Source organism: Somniosus microcephalus, chromosome 24 (genome assembly GCF_052327205.1).
Source record: "Somniosus microcephalus isolate GS21.2 chromosome 24, FLI_Smic_1.0, whole genome shotgun sequence".
Lineage (NCBI taxonomy): Eukaryota > Metazoa > Chordata > Chondrichthyes > Squaliformes > Somniosidae > Somniosus > Somniosus microcephalus.
This window is the reverse complement of record NC_141010.1, coordinates 44,206,718-44,228,737: the sequence shown is the minus strand read 5'-3', so window position 1 is coordinate 44,228,737 and position 22,020 is coordinate 44,206,718. Positions and strand designations below refer to the sequence as shown.

At 50.5% G+C, this 22,020-nt stretch overlaps 1 protein-coding gene across 4 annotated transcripts in view; it reads left to right on the top strand.

Moving 5' to 3' along the window:
- Nucleotides 1-22,020, top strand: part of LOC147101457 (formin-like protein 1) — a 271,912-nt gene that overhangs the window by 196,833 nt on the left and 53,059 nt on the right. For all 4 annotated transcript variants that reach the window (XM_085966591.1, XM_085966593.1, XM_085966594.1 and 1 more), the window contains 6 exons: nt 8,301-8,375; nt 9,599-9,709; nt 10,440-10,589; nt 12,296-12,397; nt 17,007-17,244; nt 19,640-19,942. In XM_085966591.1, coding sequence (XP_085822717.1) covers nt 8,301-8,375; nt 9,599-9,709; nt 10,440-10,589; nt 12,296-12,397; nt 17,007-17,244; nt 19,640-19,942 — 979 coding nt within the window. The remainder of the gene's footprint in view (nt 1-8,300; nt 8,376-9,598; nt 9,710-10,439; nt 10,590-12,295; nt 12,398-17,006; nt 17,245-19,639; nt 19,943-22,020) is intronic.

The window sequence follows — 22,020 nt, the reverse complement described above, 5'->3', positions numbered from 1 at the left end:
TATCCGACAATGTGGAAAACTGCCCAGGTACGTCCTGTCCACAAAAAGCAGGGCAAATCCAATCCGGCTAATTACCACCCCATCAGTCTATTCTCAATCATCAGCAAAGTGATGGAAGGTATCATCGACAGTGCTATCAAGCGGCACTTACTCTCCAATAACCTGCTCACTGATGCCCAGTTCCGCCAAGACCACTCGGCTCCCGACCTCATTACAGAGGTGAGGTGAGAGTGACTGCCCTTGACATCAAGGCAGCATTTGACCGAGTGTGGCATCAAGGAGCCCTGGTAAAACTGAAGTCAATGGGAATCGGGGAAAAGGCTCCACTGGCTGGAGTCATACCGAGCACAAAGGAAGATGGTTGTGGTGATTGAAGGTTAATCATCACAGCCCCAGGACATCGCTGCAGGAGTTCCTCAGGGCAGTGTCCTAGGCCCAACCATCTTCAGCTGTTTCATCAATGACCTTCCCTCCAACATAAGGGCAGAAATGGGGATGTTCGCTGATGACAGCACAGAGTTCAGTGCCATTCACAACCCCTCGCTCTCTCTCCCCCCATCGCGCGCTCTCTCTCCCCCCTCGCGCTCTCTCTCTCCCCCCTCGCTCTCTCTCTCCCCCCTCGCGCTCTCTCTCTCCCCCCCTCGCGCACTCTCTCCCCCCTCGCGCTCACTCTCTCCCCCCTCGCGCTCACTCTCTCCCCCCTCGCGCTCTCTCTCTCCCCCCTCGCGCGCTCTCTCTCCCCCCTCGCGCGCTCTCTCTCCCCCCTCGCGCGCTCTCTCTCCCCCCTCGCGCGCTCTCTCTCCCCCCTCGCGCTCTCTCTCTCCCCCCTCGCGCTCTCTCTCTCCCCCCTCGCGCTCTCTCTCTTCCCCCTCGCGCTCTCTCCCCCCTCGCGCTCTCTCTCTCCCCCCTCGCGCTCTCTCTCTCCCCCCTCGCGCTCTCTCTCTCTCCCCCCTCGCGCTCTCTCTCTCCCCCCTCGCGCTCTCTCTCTCCCCCCTCGCGCTCTCTCTCTCCCCCCTCGCGCTCTCTCTCTCCCCCCTCGCGCTCTCTCTCTCCCCCCTCGCGCTCTCTCTCTCCCCCCTCGCGCTCTCTCTCTCCCCCTCGCGCTCTCTCTCTCCCCCCTCGCGCTCTCTCTCTCCCCCCTCGCGCTCTCTCTCTCCCCCCTCGCGCTCTCTCTCTCCCCCCTCGCGCTCTCTCTCTCCCCCCTCGCGCTCTCTCTCTCCCCCCTCGCGCTCTCTCTCTCCCCCCTCGCGCTCTCTCTCTCCCCCCTCGCGCTCTCTCTCTCCCCCCTCGCGCTCTCTCTCTCCCCCCTCGCGCTCTCTCTCTCCCCCCTCGCGCTCTCTCTCTCCCCCCTCGCGCTCTCTCTCTCCCCCCTCGCGCTCTCTCTCTCCCCCCTCGCGCTCTCTCTCTCCCCCCTCGCGCTCTCTCTCTCCCCCCTCGCGCTCTCTCTCTCCCCCCTCGCGCTCTCTCTCTCCCCCCTCGCGCTCTCTCTCTCCCCCCTCGCGCTCTCTCTCTCCCCCCTCGCGCTCTCTCTCTCCCCCCTCGCGCTCTCTCTCTCCCCCCTCGCGCTCTCTCTCTCCCCCCTCGCGCTCTCTCTCTCCCCCCTCGCGCTCTCTCTCTCCCCCCTCGCGCTCTCTCTCTCCCCCCTCGCGCTCTCTCTCTCCCCCCTCGCGCTCTCTCTCTCCCCCCTCGCGCTCTCTCTCTCCCCCCTCGCGCTCTCTCTCTCCCCCCTCGCGCTCTCTCTCTCCCCCCTCGCGCTCTCTCTCTCCCCCCTCGCGCTCTCTCTCTCCCCCCTCGCGCTCTCTCTCTCCCCCCTCGCGCTCTCTCTCTCCCCCCTCGCGCTCTCTCTCTCCCCCCTCGCGCTCTCTCTCTCCCCCCTCGCGCTCTCTCTCTCCCCCCTCGCGCTCTCTCTCTCCCCCCTCGCGCTCTCTCTCTCCCCCCTCGCGCTCCCCCTCTCCCCCCTCGCGCGCGCTCCCTCCCTCGCTCTTCATACTTGTCCATATCCAATTTCATCAACCCTTGATCTGCACACTTACATACTTTGTCCCACTCGTTTTGTAATTCAGGTCTGCTGGTTACAGAGTGCGAGCTCTCGTGAGGGGTGTGGCACCTCTGAACTGCCAATCGGGATCTCCTAAACCCCTCGGAGAAGCAGCAGTGGGACTCCCAAACCCGTACACTCAGCTCATGCCCCAGATCTCCAGAAAGCCGCTCTCCTGCTGCGGGCACGGAACCAGGTTCCACACAGCAAGTTGAGAGCTATGAGCTGCCTGCAACAGTCAGATCAACTGGAGAACAGCCATATAATATACTCCACTGGGTGTGTGCCTGCATGTGGTACTTCAAAGTCTCCTTTATATCACGGAACCTCTTGGAGTAGAAGTGGCCCTAAAGCACACTGAGGCTCCTGGTGCTAGGTAACTAGGTGGGATTGTGAGTTGTGAGGAGGATGCAAAGAGGCTTCAAGACGTTTTAGACAAGTTGAGTGAGTGGGCAAATACATGGCAGATGCAGTATAACGTGGATAAATGTGAAGTTATCCACTTCGGTAGGAAAAACAGAAAGGCAGAGTATTATTTAAATGGTAATAAATTGGGAAATGCTGATGTACAAAGGGACCTGGGTGTCCTTGTACACCAGTCACTGAAAGCAAACATGCAGGTGCAGCAAACAGTTAGGAAGGCAAATGGTATGTTGGCCTTCATTGCACGAGGATTTGAGTGCAGGAGCAAGGATCTCTTACTACAGTTATACAGGGCCTTGGTGAGACCACACCTGGAGTACTGTGTGCAGTTTTCGTCTCCTTACCTAAGAAAGGATATACTTGCTATAGAGGGAGTGCAGCGAAGGTTCACCAGACTGATTCCTGGGATGGCAGGACTGTCGTATGAGGAGAGATTGGGTCGACTAGGCTTGTATTCATTGGAGTTTAGAAGAATGAGAGGGGATCTCATTGAAACGTATAAAATTCTGACTGGGCTAGACAGACAGACTGGATGAAGGGAGGATGTTTCCCCTGGCTGGGGGGTGTCTAGAACGAGGGGTCACAGTCTCAGGATACGGGGTAGGACATTTAGGACTGAGATGAGGAGAAATTTCTTCACTCAGAGGGTGGTGAACCTGTGGAATTTTCTACCACAGAAGGCTGTGGAGGCCAAGTCACTGAATATATTTAAGAAGGCGATAGATAGATTTCTAGACACAAAAAGCATCAAGGGGTATGGGGAGAGAGCGGGAATATGGTATTGAGATAGAGGATCAGCCATGATCATATTGAATGGCAAAGCAGGCTCGAAGGGCCAAATGGCCGACGACTCCTATTTTTCTATGTTCTATGAATATTCCCCACTGAACCTACGGGGCAGATCCCACAGCAGTAGCTAGCTTCACGCGTGCACTTGTTAATAATTAATAATAATTCAACTTTATTGTCATTGCACAAGTACATGAACAACGAAATGTGATCTTGCAAGCTCCCATGACTGGGAGAAGCAAAGCCACTGCGTCGGTGCGCGCCGCCATTCCATTTCCACCATTCCTCCTGTCCGACGATCTTCAGCCCAACGCCCGGGCCTACTCACCAGCCGCCCCTCCTTCCGTGACCTTCTCACCAACCGCCCCTCCTCGGGGCTCCTTCCGTGACCTTCTGCACCTGGTCTTCCCTGATGGTCACCCCTCCAGGTACTAACCAGGCCTGGCTCTGCTTTTTCCATTTCTGGCTGCCAGACATTGTCCAATGGCCTTCCAAGTCTAATCGAGTCAGTGATGATTTAAAAGGCGCTCGGTTCGGGAAGTCTCGTCACTTATAGTTGTCTCATCATTACTTTAATTAATATGTGTCGCCGTTGTCCCGTACACTAACCACTTGTGGCGAATTGGGAATCCAGATGTAGCAGATTACATTTCTGATTAGTAACTTTAAAAAAAAAAATGAATAATAGGCACAGTGGCTGGTCATGTGATCTCAGTACTCATAATGGCATGTGAACTTTAACCTTACTGTACATTTGTTGGTAAAATGGCAACATGAAAAGCAAGTGTTCTTTGATCGTTGTGAGTGTCTTACTTCCTTGGTCCCTGAATGATGGTAGATGTTTGTTAAGTAAATATACACCAGTGCAATGCATTTGCCTGCATTGTGTGCACTAAAGTTAGTGCATGCGGCTAAAACGGTGTCGCCATAGTGGCTAGTCAGCGATTTCTATTGGCCGACACTGTTATTTATTAACAATGGGCAACAGCTCCCTCTACTGACAGTTGTGTGCAGAAACTGTTTCCCACCTGTGCCCAGTGCCTCCCGGGTTCGCTGAGAGTGGAGCAGCTTCCTGTACAGTGTGGGGGCCTCTCTTTTGCACGCACTGTACTGCGAGGGGTACGGAGCAGAACTTGTTAACAATGGATTAACTGCTGCAACTAATGGCGTCAAGGAGGCACAATGAGCCTGAAGGGGTGTGAATGCCCAGCACTTCATCGCTGTTTCAGCTCGTCCTGCTTAAACCTTCTGACACACGGATGCTTTCGCATTTATTGCTGTCATTAGAGCTGGTACTCCACTCATTGACAGAGTTTTTTAAAAAAACAGAGAAAATATCACCTGAATCAGCATTTTCAGAAGAAATGGGGAGAATGTTGTGATGTAGAGGACCTAATATCTCCTTATGTGTCAAATTTTGTTTGATAACATTCCTGTGACTCGCCTCGGGATGTTTTTCTATGTTAAAGGTGCTATATAAATGCAAGTAGTAGTTGTTCTGTAAGGTGGTGGGGGGAAATATTAAAAATGAGGTTCTGACATCTTCAAGCCAAATCTCAAAGCCTGCCATCATGTTGTGTGGTACATAGTGGTTGCCTTCATATTATCGGAAACTCCAGGTGCTAGTTACCTCCAACATCCCTTCCTCCTCTCTCCAGCCCTCCTCCCCCCAACTCGTGTACTCTGAGGGCGGGCACTGATGGTGGTTGACATGAATCAGTCATTCGTGAAAGAAAGACTTATGAAATAATACTGAGCGGCCTGCGGGTGGCGCTGTCCAGGGAGAGTATAAATACTCGGGCACGGGCCCAGCTTGCGCAGGACATTCTTAACAGGAACTAGTGAAGGACACAACTAGACCTCCATGTTGTAAAACAGTTGATTAAAGCTTTGTTTAACGCTTAGACCAAGTACCTAGTAGTTTTCTTATGTCAGTGGTCGATATCAATGCCATTCTGTGACTGTCTAACAGAGGTACCAATGGGCCTCAGCCTCCCTTGCAATGGACTGCTCAAATTCCATGTGGCGCTCCATCATTGACCTAGTTCAGCCTCTTCAGGTGCAGGGGTTTGAGTAACAGGCTCTATGATTGAGTCAAGCACGCAAATGTTTAGATTTTTAGGTAGGGGGTGCTCTTATTAATCTATTATGAATAAAATCATGCTGGAACCTCCACCAATAGCAGAGTGAAACATTCTGATAGCTCAGGTGTGTGAAGGCACTGCAGTCACCCACTCAGTGTGCTGTTAGAGGTCAGCGCACATCGAGAGAGGCCAGTCAGACTCAAATGGGCTGGGATCGCACTGTGCGATGTTAGTAATAAATGTATTAATCCATTCAAAAAAAATTCCTCTGGCTGCTATTTTTACAAAGACATCATAGAATCGGGGAAGGGAGGGAGCCCATTCGGCCCATCGAGCCTGTGCCGACTCTCTGAAAGCGCTATCCGCCTTAGTCCCATTGTCTTGCTTCTTCCCCATGCGCCTTTTGCATTTTTCTCTCTCAAATATTTATCCACCTCCCTTTTAAAAGCTATTATGGCTGGGACTTTCCTCGGATATTCTCCCGCTCCTCCTCTGGCGGACACCACACTCTACGCATGTAAATCCGGGGAGGTTCTGGTGGCCAAACGGGAGCATTTCCGAGGAAATTGACGGTCTGTGGATTCTGCTTCCACCACTGCATCCGGTCAGGCATTCCATGTCCGAACAACCTTCTGGGTCAGGAATTTCCTTCTCCCTGCTTCCTTTTGGTGATGTTCATACATTTCTTCCCTCCTTGTTACTATCACTAACCAGTGGAAATAGTCATTCCCAATTTACCTGATCACAATCCGTCATAACTTTGAGCCGCTCTAATCAAATCTCCTCGTAACCTTCTCTGTCCGAATAAAAAGAGTCCCAGTTTCTCTGACCACCAAAGCCGTTCATCCCCTGTTAATTCTTTTATTTTAAACATGTCTTTGTTACAACAGTGGACAGAAGAATATCTTGTAGAGCGTTAACATGTTTGTTCCTAAAGGAGCTCAGCGCAGTTTCAACCACCAAAAGAGGGCAAATAGAAGCAAACGAAGGGCTGTTCGACGTATCTGTGTGTTACACTCTTCCACTTCCAGATCACGACCGGTCTTTTCACTTCTGCTTTAAGCGATGCTCTCAGTTCCTGTTCTGGAGTGACGCAGGTGCATAGAAAGCCACAGAGAGCAAAAATACCTTCCGCACACTTTAAGCTCAAGAGTTGAACCAATCACCAATCACCCACTGACTCACACTATACAACACAACTGTCTGGATTAATAGTTTAATTAATTTAACATTTGCTTTGTATTTACCCTTGCCTCAGCTCATCCGCTGCTGAAACCCTCATCCGTGCCTTTGTTACCTCTAGACTTGACTATTCCAACGCACTCCTGGCTGGCCTCCCACATTGCACCCTACGTAAACTTGAGGTCATCCAAAACTCTGCTGCCCTTGTCCTACCTTGGACCAAGCCCCGTTCACCCGTCAACCCTGTGCTCGCTGACCTACATTGGCTCCTGGTTAAGCAACGCCTCGATTTCAAAATTCTCATCCTTGTTTTCAAATCCCTCCATGGCCTCGCCCCTTCCTATCTCTGTAATCTCCTTCAGCCCCACAACCCCCCGAGATATCTGCGCTCCTCGAATTCTGCCCTCTTGAGCATCCCTGATTATAATCGCTCAACCTTTGGGGGCCGTACCTTCTGTTGCCTAGGCCCTAAGCTCTGGAATTCCCTGCCTAAACCTCTCCGCCTCGCTACCTCTCTTTCCTCTTTTAAGACGCTCCTTAAAGCCTACCTCTTTGAACAAGCTTTTGGTCACCTGCCCTAATTTACCCTTATGTGGATCGGTGACAAATTTTTTGTCTTAAAATACTCCTGTAAAGCGCCTTGGGACATTTTACTACGTTTAAGGCACCATATAAAGGTAACGGTAGCGTAGTGGTAATGTCACTGGGCGAGTAATCCAGAGGCCTGGACTAATGATCCAGAGACTTGAGTTCAAATCCCACCACGGCAGCTGGGGAATTTAAATTCAATTAAATTAAATCAATCTGGAATTTAAAAAGCTAGTATCAGTAATAGTAACCATGAAACTATCGGATTGTTGTAAAAACCCATCTGGTTCACTAAAGTCCTTTAGGGAAGGAAATCTGCCATCCTTACCTGGCCTGGCCTGGCCTATATGTGACTCCAGACCCACGGCAATGTGGTTGACCCTTCACTGCCCCCTGGAGGACCTTCACCACACAGACTGCAGCGGTTCAAGAAGGCGGCTCACCACCACGTTCTCGAAGGCAATTAGGGATGGGCAATAAATGCTGGCCTTGCCAGCGACGCCCACATCCCATAAATCGAATTTAAAAATAAATTGTTGTTGTTGTTGTTTGCGGGATGGTGCTATGCGCAAATTGGTTGCCATGTTTACCTATATAACCAATAGCGACTGCACTTCAAAATTAATTGATTGGATGCAAAGTGCTTTGGAACAGCCTGAGGATGTGATGAAGCCCTATATACATCCAAATACAAGCTCATCAAATTCTTATCGAGACCGTGGATGGAAGGAGGAGAGGTCTGTGTTTGAGGTAGTCGTCTATGGACTGTGGCAGGATCCAGCTTGATGGGCCAAATGGCTATTACTCATTCCAGGGTGTAGAATCTTACAGCACAGAAGGAGGCCATTCGGCCCATCGGGCCTGTGCTGGCTCTTGGGGCGAGCTCTCCAATCAGGCTCACTCTCCCCTGCTCTTTCCCCATAGCCCTTGCAATTTTCCCCCCTTCGAGGATTTATCGAATTCCCTCTTGAAAGTTACAATTGAATCTCCACCGCCCTATCAGGGAGGGCATTCCAGAACGTAACAACTCGCTGCGTTAAAAAAAAAAAAAAAGTTTCTCCTCACCTCCCCTTTATTATCTATATAACCGGGGCCACTGCGTACCGTGCCAACAAGGTATGATTGACGACGTGCTTTAGTGAGGAAGCAATTGCAGTAAAGAAAAGAATATGCTGACTATTGCTGTGTTCTTGCAGGTCTGCGGGGAGAAGGTGCGCTTTGAAAAACTGATGGATTATTTCCGGAACGAGGACAGCAATATCGACTTCATGGTATGAGAGATTGGGCTGGGAGCGTCTCAGCCACTGTACAAAGCTGCTGGTTCTGTATACCCTTCCGAGATCTGTCACAGGAGAGGGCTCTTCAGTGGCTTGTAGTGGCCCATATTCCAAGGCCCTGTATTATCGAACGTTGAGGCCTACTCTGCTCCTGATGTGGCCCCAGTGCGGTGCAGTGTGGCTGGGGGAGACCCTAGCACAGCAGGGGCCTGTGCACTGACACTGCTCAAAGATCCACTTGAGGCCATATGACTTTTAGTGAAAGGAAGCCAAAGCCCCGTAATGCGCCTGACCAGCCTGTTGACGACAGGTGCTGGCGAGGAGGCCTGTTCACAACATTTTAATTGTCCTCGTGGATGGGCCTCTCCAAGCAATAGGGTTGCCCAATCTTCGCCTGCTTGGCCTCCACTGGCCAGTTTTTTCCAAAAGTGTCCTTGGGCTCTCGGGGTGTTTTTAACCAAACAATTTGGGGGCACTTTACAGACAGGCAGTTAGAGGCCTCTCATGGGCCCTTAGGTCCAGCAACAACAGTTCAGTGATCCAGCCTCTCATTATCGTGCGAGGTCAGCTCATTGGAGCACAGTCACACGGAAGAGTAGATATCCCAGCATTGGGGCCACCTTATCCATCCCATGTTGCTTCAGTTCATGGCTGTACTGTCAACTGGGGGCAGCATGCAGTATGTGCGGCCTGTGATGTGTTTCCTCGAGTCTTAGTTTAAATCTAACAGTCTTGGAAGAGTAACCTTGTACTTTATCTTTACTTGCATGCTTCCTGGAAACGCTTTTGATGCAGTGACTTCTCACATCAGCACTAAATTGATGTGGTTTATAATCCCAGTACCGTGACTCCCCCTCCCCCCGCCCCTCTCTCTCTCTCCCTAGGTTGCCTGTATAGATTATAATCCCAGTACCATGACTCCCCCTCCCCCCTCCTCTCTCTCTCTCTCCCTAGGTTGCCTGTATATAGATTATAATCCCAGTACCGTGACTCCCCCTCCCCTCTCTCTCTCCCTAGGTTGCCTGTATAGATTATAATCCCAGTACCGTGACTCCCCCTCCCCTCTCTCTCTCTCCCTAGGTTGCCTGTATAGATTATAATCCCAGTACCGTGACTCCCCCTCCCCCCTCCTCTCTCTCTCTCTCCCTAGGTTGCCTGTATAGATTATAATCCCAGTACCGTGACTCCCCCTCCCCTCTCTCTCTCTCTCTCCCTAGGTTGCCTGTATGCAGTTCATTAACATCGTGGTACATTCTGTTGAGGACATGAACTTCCGGGTCCATTTGCAGTTTGAGTTCACCATGCTAGGACTGGATGAATATCTTAAGGTAAGAAAGCACAAAATGACGGCTGAAGATACTGTCTGGAGCATTACAGTAAAACCCTCTCCCATCTGCTAATGACACGTGTAACTTCCTTAGCTCACACAAGAGATGGGGATTACACAGCCATCAATACTGCCTGTCCCCACCGGATAAAGATCACTGAATCTGGACACACCCGGCTGACCATAAAAAACACACCGGAGTTTCTGAGAACAGGAACCAGTTATTTAGGCCTAATAAGCCTGTCCTTTTCAGATTAACCCTAACCCCACCTACCCCCTGCAATGTCCCTCGATTCCCTTTTCTCCAGAAATATGACTAAATGCCTTTTGAACCTATTTTTCCTACTTTGATGCCTACCCTGGTAATGTAAGAAGATAGTTCAATAGAAAACTCCAGTCCAAGTAGCTTCTCTTTGGAGCGCATGGCTCAGTAATTCCAATAGGAAAGGCTACATAGGCTTTATAGCCCAGAATTCCTATTGTCCTTCTGCTCCAGAGGGTAGAAATTATGGACGGCACTCTTCTCATCCAAATGCTCAATGTTTGTGTAAAATTCCTTTCTGCGCTGTTTTAGCGCAAGTGTTCCAACGGGTTAAAATAGCACAGAAAGGAACTTGGTACAAGCCCATGGGAGCGTTTGTGTGAGGGAGCAGCACCAACCCGAATACCTACCCTCTTGTTTCCGGTCTGTGTGGGAGATCCAGTCAAATAACGTGTTGAATAATTTGCAGAAACTGAAGTCGTCAGAAAGTGAGAGACTGCAGGTGCAGATCCAGGCCTACCTGGACAATGTGTTTGATGTCGGAGCACTGTTGGAGGATGCAGAGACCAAGAATGCGGTGTTAGAACATGTTGAAGAGCTACAGGAACAAGTAACGCAGGTACCAGATGTTCTGTCTGAGGCAAGGGGTCGATTTACGCTGCACCCCCAAGGCATAAACAATGTGACTTGTATACGCTCCCAGAGACACACACAGCCTCCTCGCAGGATATGTCCAGAGGGAGACTACCATTGAGAGAAAAATGGTCTGCCACCAATGGTTTTTGGGGGGCCATTCCACCATTTTGATTCTGCCTGTGAAGATCAGCAATGCCCTTTTGCCATTGCCAGCCAATCACAGTCCTTCCCCCAACATCAACGCAGGTCCCCAGCCAGACTGGGCAAGGTGGCAACACAACCTCTGAGGAACGGCGTGTGTACAAGTTGTCCTGATGATGTTGAATCAGCTCCACAGTACGAATCTAGTGCCAAATGAACCTGTCCAGTCACAGATCCACTTCCATTTTCTTCATTGTGAATGTGTATCAAAAAGGCCCAATGGCAGTCGGGATATTTGCTTCATGTTGAACGTTTGCTGATGGTGTAAATTTCAACATGAAATACACGTCGACAGTCATACACCACAGAGAACGGTGACTCCGTTTACCGTGCTTGTGGACAGCAATCGTTGAGCCATCCTTCTATCTAGGAGCTGGTACAGAGCAGTTAGTGATCTCTTCTCCCACACCCTCAGCTGCCGGGAGGAATGGGAAAGCATGGCCTCCTCGGCCCTAAGCGCCGGAAGTCCCTCCCCAAACTTATTTTATTTGTAACCACCCACCCGCCTCCTCCCCCACCAACCCACCCTGGGGAAGGGGTTAAAGATTCAAGATTCTTTATTTGCCATATGTAACTAGTACAATGGAATGCTTACTCCCCAATCACTCCCACAATAAAACTGTGGGAGCTCACAGAGACACGTCAGCTATTTTTACAGCTATTATTACCCCCCTGGTGTTTACTCCGGGGTTCTGGCAACCTCATGCCGAAGCTATGGAATACGCGAAGAATTTCAAGCCCTGTGGCTTGGGCGGGCTGGAACATAAGAGCATAAGAATTAGGAGCAGGAGTAGGCTAAACGGCCCCTCGAGCCTGCTCCGCCATTCAATAAGATCATGGCTGATCTTCTACCTCAACTCCACTTTCCCGCCCGATCTCCATATCCCCCGATTCCCCTAGAGTCCAAAAATCTACCTATCTCAGCGTTGAATATACTCAAAGACTCAGCATCCACAGCCCTTTGGGCTGGAGAATTCCAAAGATTCACAGCCCTCTGAGTGAAGAAGGAAACTCATTGAAACGTTTGCAAACCAGGTGTATCTTTTTCCCAGCTGGAGGACAGTGGTGGAAGGAAGTTCCTAAACTGTTTTGCTGGTGGGAGGAGTGTGGTAGAATCATACTTCACAGAAGGAGGCCATTCGGCCCTTCGTACCTGTGCCGGCTCTTTGAAAGAGCTATCCAATTAGTCCCACTCTCCCTGCTCTTTCCCCAGAGCCCTGCAAATTCTTCCTTTTCAAGTATTTATCCAATTCCCCTTTGAAAGTTACGATTGAATCTGCTTCCACCACCCTTTCAGGCAGTGCATTCCCGATCAGTGTAGAGTAATTGTGGTCTGTTCTCTTGCCTAGAATCCTATGGAGTGGGGATGAGGCAGGTGGAGGACTGAGGGAAATAAATCATCAAATGACATCCTAACAATTTGGGGAATCGGGACTTTGTTCTTCTATTTGTATTTAATTTCCATCTCGTGTGCTTTGCTTTGTTCAGCTGACAGAAAAACTCCAGGAGGCTGAGAATGACTCCATGATGAAAATTGCAGAGCTGGAGAAACAGCTGATACAGTCCCATAAAGAGGTGGAAGGCCTCAAGGTGAGTGTGCTTGTGTGACTGAGACTGCGAGCAGTAGCACTGCAGCGTTGAGTGCGGCGAGCCTATAGGACACTGATTCTGGTCGCCACCTTTCGTTGAGTGCAGAATGAAATAGGAGGCAGGTTAAGAGCCTCTCGCTCACTCCGAGGTGAAAGGCCAGAGCAGAGGCCTTAAAAGCAAGTAGAAAACCAGGCCCAATGACTGGGAAAATGTGCAAGAGACTAAGGGGGAAATATTGGGTCGCGCCCCCTTTGGGGCACTAACTTCGCCGGGGCACTACTTTTAGCTCCCCGAAAAAGTTAGCGCCTCCACGCCTGAAATACAATGGTAGCGCCCGAAGCAGGAGGTGTGGCGCTACTGGAAAAGCTCCCCCTCCCTCTTGGGACGCTCCCATTGAATATCTCGGCACTAAGTGCAGCAGCGCCACGCCCACCAACATGTAGCGCCATGGTACTGCAGGCCTCTCTCCCCTGATTAAAGGGGAGGGGCCTAGTGCAGCGCGCGCCAGGGCCCTGCTGGACCACCGGGGAGCAGGGTGCCGGGAAAAGAGCCCGGCACTGAAGAGGAGTGCTGGGCTGCCCGATCGCAACAGGAGGCCAGAGGGGGCAGGTGCTGGCAGGCGGCCCCCCCCCAAAAAAAGTGGCCGCCCGGCACCTGCCCTTTAATTTGCGCGGCCGCAAACACGGCACCCTGACCCTGCCGGATATAGCGTCCGGTGGTAGGTCAGGGGGCGCGAGCCAAGTTTGCGGGTGGGGCACTGCGCACGCCGATGATGTCATCGCTGGAGGCGGGGCGCTGCCGCCGCTAACCTCCCACTGAATTTTGTGGGAGGCGTTAGCGGCGCCGCGCCCGGGCGCTAAAGGATTTGTGTGCTGTTAGCGCCACAGCGTGCTAACGGGAGGCGCAGAGCAACTGAATTTTTCCCCCTAAGGGTCTGCAGTCAGGGTTGGGAGAGAGGGCGGGGGGTAGACCGGCGGCGGGTGGTGGGGGGGCCAGAAGTGGGGAACAGGGCCAAAGCTCAAGATTTCACAACAAAGCCCCAATTTTAACTCCTCCCACCCCCCCCCCCCCCCCCCCACACACAAGCTTTAGGGGCAGTTAAAATGAGGGGCAGTTACTTACCCCCATCTGAACCCACTGCCTTCTGGCCGTCTCCTGATCTTAACCTGCCCTTTTGAGCACGCGAGCGGGACATCTGCAGGAAGGAAGCGGGAGAGCAGTGACGGTTTTCCCGTCAGGCCAGGCCTGCTGGGAGGGGGATCGAGGGCCAGAGGAGGCCCAGGCAGTTAAGTAATTAAATTAAATTTCATGTTTCCTTGTGGACTAGGAGTGCTCCTCCGGACCTCACAAGGAAGCCATGGCCACCCCTTGCCCCAGACTATCGCAGCCTGAGCACTCCCCGCCCCCGCCACCGCCCCCCCCTCCCCTCCCCACCCCCAGCACTCCCCTCTGACTGTCGGGGACCGTTCCCACGGCCTTCTGGACAGGTTTGAACAGGACTCTCCGGGAAACATAGAAACATAGAAGATAGGACCAGGATTAGGCCATTTGGCCCTTCGAGCCTGCTTCGCCATTCAATGAGATCATGGCTGATCATCCAAATTCAGTACCCTGTCCCTGCCTTCTCCCCATATCCCCATATCCCCTGATCCCTTTAGCTTTAAGAAATATATCCAACTCTTTCTTGAATATATTTAATGAACTGGCCTCCACCGCCCTCTGTGGCAAAGAATTCCACAGGTTCACCACTCTCTGGGTGAAGAAATTCCTCCTCATTTCAGTCCTAAATGTCCTACCCCTTATCCTTAGACTATGACCCCTGGTTCTGGACTCCCCGACCATCAGGAACATCCTTCCTGCATCTAGTCTGTCCAGGCCTGACAGAATTTTATAGGTTTCGATGAGATCCCCTCTCAATCTTCTAAACTCCAGTGAGTATAAGCCCAATCGACACAATCTCTCCTCATACGTCATTCCTGCCATCCCAGGTATCAGCCTGGTGAATCTTCGTTGCACTCCTTCCATGGCAAGAACGTCCTTCCTCAGATAAGGCAACCAAAACTGCACACAATACTCAAGGTGCGGTCTCACCAAGGCCCTGTACAACTGTAGCAAGACATCCTTGTTCCTGTACTCGAACCCTCTCGCTACGAAGGCCAACATACCATTTGCCTTCTTAACCGCCTGCTGCACCTGCATGCTTACCTTCAGCGACTGGTGCACAAGAACACCTAGGTCTCTTTGCACTTCCCCTTCTCCCAATCTATTGCCATTCAAATAATCTGCCTTCCTGTTTTTGCCACCAAAGTGGATAACCTCACATTTATCCACATTATAGTGCATTTGCCATGTTTCTGCCCAATCACCTAACCTGTCCAAATCGTACTGGAGTTTCATGACCTCCTCCTCACAGCATACCCTCCCACCCAACTTTGTGTCATCTGCAAATTAGGAGATATTACATCCAATTCCCTCGTCTGGATCATTAATATATATTGTGAACAGCTGGGGTCTTAGGACCGATCCTTGTGGTACCCCACTAGTCACTGCCTGCCACTCGGAAAATGACCCGTTTATTCCAACTCTTTGCTTTCTGTCCGCCAACCAGTTCTCTATTCAAGTCAATACCTTGCCCCCAATCCCATGTGCCTTAATTTTACACGCTAATCTCTTATGCGGGACCTTATCGAAAGCCTTCTGAAAGTCCAAATGCACCACATCCACTGGTTCTCCCTTATCTATTTTACCAGTTACATCCTCAAAAAATTCCAGTAGATTAGTCAAGCATGATTTACCTTTTGTAAATCCATGTTGACTTTGTCAGATCCTGTCACTGCTTTCCAAGTGCTCTGCTATTACATCTTTTATAATGGACTCTAGCATTTTCCCCACTATCGATGTCAGGCTTACCGGTCTATAATTCCCCGCTTTTTCTCTGCCACCTTTTTTGAATAGTGGGGTAACATTAGCTACCCTCCAATCCATGGGTACTGTTCCAGAGTCTATCGAGTTCTGGAAGATGACCAGCAATGCATCTACTATTTCTAGGGCCACTTCCTTAAGTACCCTGGGATGTAGATTATCAGGCCCTGGGGATTTATCGGCCTTCAGTCCCATCAATTTTCCTAACACCATTTCCCTACAAATACTGATTTCTTTCAGTTCCACCCTTTCATCAGACCCTATGTTCCCCGGTATTTCTGGGAGGTTATTTGTGTCCTCCTTTGTGAAGACAGAACCAAAATATGTATTTAGTTGGTCTGCCATTTCTTTGTTCCCCATTATAAATTCCCCCGATTCTGACTGCAAGGGACCTATGCTTGACTTCACCAATCTTTTTCTCTTCACATATCTATAAAAGCTTTTACAGTCAGTTTTTATGTTCCCTGAAAGCTTACTCTCATATTCTATTTTCCCTTTTTTAATTAATCCCTTTGTCCTCCTTTGTTGAATCCTGAACTGCACCCAATCCTCAGGATTATTGCTTTTTCTGGCCAATTTGTATGTCCTCTCCTTGGATCTTATGCTATCCCTAATTTCCCTTGTTAGCCACGGTTGAGTCACCTTTTTTTGTTTTATTTTTATGCCAAACTGGGATGAACAACTTCTGTAGTTCATCCATTCGGTCTTTGAATGTTTGCCATTGCCTATCCACCGTCAACCCTTTGAGTGCCATTCCCCAATCAATCCTACCCAACTCGCTCCTCAGACCATCGTAGTTTCCTTTATTTAAATTGAGGACCCTAGTTTCTGAGTCAACTACTTCATTCTCCATCTTAATGAAGAATTCGATCATATTATGATCGCTCTGACCCAAGGGGCCTCGTACAACAAGATTGCTAATTAATCCTTTCTCGTTACATAATACCCAGTCTAAGATGGCCTGATCTCTGGTTGGTTCCTCGACATATTGGTCCAGGAAACCATCCCGTAAACACTCCAGGAATTCCTCCTCCACAGTATTGTTACTAATTTGGTTAGCCCAATCTATATGTAGATTAAAGTCACCCATGATGACTGCTGTGCCCTTATTGCACGCTTCTTTAATTTCCCTTTTAATGCCATCCCCAACCTCCGCCTTACTCTTTAATGTAAATGAGGCCTGGCTGTTGAGATTGTCTGGACCCCCCAAGACCCAGACCCCTCAAGACCCAGACTCCCCGGGTTCATCGCCCGCTTGTATGCATTGTACCTGCCCCCCACACCCCCCCCCCCCACCGCCTTAAAATCAGAGCCCAAGACTCAACGTGTAAAACTGCACCTACCCGTACCACAGGAACTGCAAATCAGAGCCAAGTGACAGCAGGTAAAAATGGAACAGAGTGTTGAGGACAAATGCAGTGTCCAATTGATGCCCAGTGAGATCAGATAGCTCTGCACAGACTGTGAATTGAACCTGGGACCTTTGCGTCAGTTTGGTTTAAGTACCGGGCATTTACTAACTGAGCCAACAGTCATTTTAAATTTAAAAATTGATGTTCTGGACACTTACCCCAGTGGGATTCTCACCAATCTTGGTGCTGTTTTTAAAGTTTGTATCTTGTTGTGGTTTAAAGTTTGTGGACAGGAGATGAACTTGGCTTTTACGGTGAGGTTTTCTACCCAACAGGAGACGTTCAGTGAATCTGTAGCCAAGCTGCAGTCTCTCCAAGCACAGATCACAGACAGAGACAGAGTGGTTCACCAGCACACATCACTGGAGCAGAAACTCTCCCAGCTGGAGCAGCAGGGACTGATTAAAATCCAGCGCAGGGACAACGGAGACCTCGACATACAAATCATCCCGGTCGTCGTGAAACAGGATGTTACAGCTACGTCGCCAGCACCCAGGCACGAACCCAGCAAAGGTACGAACCCAAATCTTCCGCATTGCCCTGTTCTCTCTTCGGAGCGTATTCCCCTGAGGGTTTGAGAGTTAACCACTTCAGCACTGTTCCCTCTAAGCTGCACACACGCACGGCCACTCACAAGCTACTTGCTCTAAGACACCGCGTGTGGGCGGCTGTGAGGTACCGCGCACCAAGAAAAGAATTTCGAGGGAAACATTGCACTTCATAGAGGTTCAGATGAAAGCGGCCCTTCGGCCCATTGATCTCGTCCTTCCAGAATCAATCTTCCTCTAATGAAGCTTGCGATAAGGGACTGAACTTGTTCTCATTGGATAAAGGAAGGGTCGGCGGGGGTCATGAAGCCATTTTTTTTTTTAAACAGGTTGACGGGAATGGATACCACAGATGCAGATGGTTTAATTTGGAGTGCAGAACTAGAGGGCGAGCATAAAATGAATGAGGCACAAATAAGATGAGATTGGAAGAATTGTTTCCTTCTGTCCCAGAATAATCCTTGTTGCTCTTCTCTGAACCCTCTCAGTAAATCGATGTCCTTTTGAAGAGAAGGGAAGGGGTTCAATTGGATAACCCTGAAAATGGGTTGTGACCCTAAGGGGAGAGAACATGCACTCCCTATCAACTCAAAAGGAACTCTGCCTCTGCGCATTTCTCATTAGCTTGCTTTGGAGATCCAGAGACACCCAGCTGACCAAAAGATAATAATTACAGGCTCTGATCGTTCGATAAACATCGAGAACCTCACGTAAAATTCTTTGTTCCACCCCCCACCAATATTAGGCTAACGTAGTCTGTATTTATAAGACTTCTACTTCCCTGCATTTATTGAATGTCGCGACGATATGCAGCGACCCCTTACTCCACAGATCCAGCTTCAGTGTTTGTGGAACTCTTTTTATAAAAAAAAAAAATTAAAAAAAAATGAACCAGTTCTTCCCGTTCCACTGACGCTCAATAAAAAAAGGATTTAGTATTGTTGGGAATTGTCATTTGAAGCATCCGGTGCCATCTATTGTTCTTGCTTGCATGAAAGAAATAAGAGTAGGTAAAAGATAAGTCATGGGCTTCTCGCCTGTACCCCACGAGGCCCTGGTAAACTCATGGGCCTAGAAATTCAGTTTGGGGCGGCCAGCTCGCTCGCGCCCAGAAAGTACCGCTGTGCGCGGAGCCACTTGCGCCCGCCGGAAATTCAGTTTCAGCGCCCCAACTCGAAGGCGGCCGTTATTCAAGGGTTTCGGCGCCCCCGCTTGGGGCGCTGAAACTGAATATCAGCGCGCTAGGTGCCGCAGCGCCACCCGCTGCGGAGCGGCAGGCTGCGGTACTGCAGGCCTTCCTCCCTCTCTTAAGGGGGAGGTGCCTGCAACAGCGAGATCGCCGCTCGCTAGTGCCGGCAAATGAGCCCGGCACCACGGAGAAGTGCCGGGCTCCCGGAAAACAGCCGGCAATGCCGCGGGGGGGGGGGGGGTGGTGTGGAGGAGGCCGGGGAAGGAGGTGCGGGCAGGCGGCCGCCGAAAAAGCGGCCAACCGCACCTCCGCCTTAACTCGCCCCACTAACGCTACAGGACGGCCCCGTTTTCTGATCGCTGTTTGCGGCCGCTGCGGAAGAGGCGGCCGCAACTAAATATGGCGGTCGGGCCGGTAGCGGGGCACTGCGTACACCGATGACGTCATCGGTGGCGGCGCAGCGCTACTGGCTAACGCCGCCATTACCGCAGCGCTGAATATCGGCGAAAGCTCAGCAAGTGGCACAAAAGCCCTCTTTGGGCGAAAACTGGGCGCAAAGCCTACTGAATTTCTAGCCCAAGGTGTTGTGGGCGGCAGGAGGCCGCAGCCGGGCACCCATGGCAACGGTCCCGGCAGTCAGCCGAGGGGGTGATCGGGGCGAGGGGACCTGATCTGTATATTTAAAGAAGGAACAACAACAGAAAATGCTGGAAACACTCAGCAGGTCAGGCAGCATCGAGGAGAGAACAGTTCTGATGAAGGGTCAGCGACCTGAAACGTTAGCTCTGTCTCTCTCGCGCCGCAGATGCTGCCTGACCTGCTGAGTGTTCCCAGCATTTTCTGTTTTTATTTCAGATTTCCAGCATCTGCAGTATTTTGCTATTGTATTTTAAGAAGGAGCCCGCTTTCTTACTGCGGGTATCCTGCTCACCTGCTCGAAAGAGCAGGTTAATATGGGGACACGGCAGTGGGGTCGGAGGTGGGTAAGTGACTTCCTTAATTTAACTGCCCACCCAGCCCGGTTTCCGCCAAGAGCCTTAAAATGGGCGTCTTTTCCTCCATCTCTAACTCCAGAGAGGCAGGAAAAACTCAGTTGTTAAGCCTGAGTAAACTGTGTTGCAGATATTTAAGGCTTGTTACTTAACTTGTGTCTTTCTGCTTTTTCTGACAGCTGTTTCTCCAGCACCAGCCGCCCCTCGAGGTGCTACTGAAGTTGCCAGCCCCCGAGCAGATCCCCCTCCACCTCCACCACTGCCCTCGTCAGCAGAGAGTGTCACTACCCCACCTCCCCCTCCTCCACTTCCCACCGCAGCAGAGACTGAGACTGCCCCACCAGCAGGTATACCGCCACCACCTCCACCTCCACCCCCACCCCCTGGACTCCCAGGTGCGTGCATCCCTCCTCCTCCTCCACCCCCGCCCCCTCCCGGAACACCAGGTGCCTTCTTCAATGCCGCGACAAAAGTCAGCACAGGTAAGGGTCATGAGATCACTGCTGATGTTCGCCCTGGCAGAATAGTGATCACATGTGCTAGTGTATTGAATGGCAAGTGAAGATGCTTTGTTTCTGTTTGGATTGGTTCTTTTGTTGCCAGGCTGCGGTGTTTTCACGGGTGAGCCTAGTTCCTGCATTGTGAACACCTTGCAGAGTGAAGCCAATTTCACAAGTAGTCATGTGAAGTGCAAAGATTCTTAAAGGGGCTTCACACGGATCCATTTATTAATGGTTATAGAGCAGGAGCACACTGCTGTATTGTGGAATAGGGGACACTCAACTAACACGGCCCCTGCCCCATTTTAATCAGGTCTCTGTCTCCCATCCAATGTTGTCCCGAGAAGGTGGTCATGGGCTGTCATTTCACCAATTGTTTGTACAAAGGCGGGTCTTCCTTGGGCACGTTGGAGAGTCAACCGCCTAGTGTCGGACTGAACTCTGGTATAAGCCAGATCAGGTAAAGGCAGCAGGCTTACTTCCCTGAAGCACATCAGTGAACCGGCTTCACTATTCCACTCAGTGGATCTTCCACGGACAGTCAGTGGGCCGGCGAAACTTGTGTTATTGTGACATCTGGTGAGAGACTGAAGGCGTAGGTGTCGCTGTGTGGCACCGGTTGGGTTTTTGTGATACCTTTCGGTAGTTGCATGTGTTCTAGAGTTATCCCAGCATGCCTGTGGGTGTGAATGTGTTTCACTGGAGTGACTCTTTCTGTCACACACTCTTTGAGTATTCAGTCTCTTGGTGTTTCTTCTAGTTTGCTGTGCGTGTCACACCTGCAGAATACTACTCACAGTTAAACAGCTTTTTGCTCTTATTACACTTAGTGGTGGCTCTTGTCTCACCTGCCACTCCAGCTTTCGGTGCAATGGTGTTTTTACCATGGCAGTTTTGCTCCCCTGTGGTACTCCCACCACTGGGGGGTGATGTTCGGCACACACGACATAAATGCCACCCCTCCGATGGTTCCCTGGACTTGAATTGGTATGGGTGCTGAAAGTGGTGCAGAACGCTGCCTACCATCTCCATCGGGCCACTAACAGGCCTCTGTGAGCTCAAAGCACCCCACGGCAAGGTAGCGGAGTAGGCCTCAGGCCTCAACTTGAGAGCCGCTCTCCTAAATGGCAGCTTTAAAAAATCCATCAAGAGGAAATAATGGCAAGCCTATTGGTGGTTCTCAATGTCATGATGCCATGAAATGCTCTTGCACCTTATATGGGTAAGAACCGTCCAGTTCATGTGGTGTGATGCCAAGGTTTAATTATAAATGGAGCCAAGTTATGACGCTTGGAGCTCGAGTCACCTGACGACAGTGCACAGTGCTTAAACACTCCGCGTTACACCCCATTCTACAGTGGCACTAAACAATGCTTAGCACTGTGTCATTGGTGTCGGTGATTAGATTTATAAAGGATCTTCTCAGTGCCCAAAACTCTCAGGAATAGCATGAAAAACAACATTAAAAATGAAATCAAGTTGCGTTGCCTGTTAAGATTATGTGCAGAGGCGACACCTGAGAGTTTGAGAAATCACTAACTTCAAGAGCACAGATACACGTGGAAAGGTGTTGACACAGAAATAGTCACCACAGGGAACGTAACACTGGTGCATTTCATCCATTAGCTCCTGCCTGCAGGACCGACATTTTAAGCCAACCTGTATGGATTGAAATCCTGCTGTGTGACATTAGCAACAGCAACATTAACGTGGTTTCCATATTTAAGGAGGGATATACTTGCATTGGAAGCAGTACAGAGAAGGTTCACGAGGTTGATTCCTGGGATGAAGGGGTTGACGTATGATGAAAGGTTGAGCAGGTTGGGCCTATACTCATTGGCATTTAGAAGAATGAGAGGTGACCTTATTGAAACATATAAGATTCTGAGGGGGATTGACAGGGTGGATGCTGAGAGGATGTTTCCCCTAGTGGGGGAATCTAGAACTAGGGGGCATAGTTTCAGAATAAGGGGTCGCCCATTTAAGACGGAGATGAGAAGGAATTTCTTCTCTCAGAGGGTCGTGAATCTTTGGAATTCTCTGCCCCAGAGAGCTGTGGA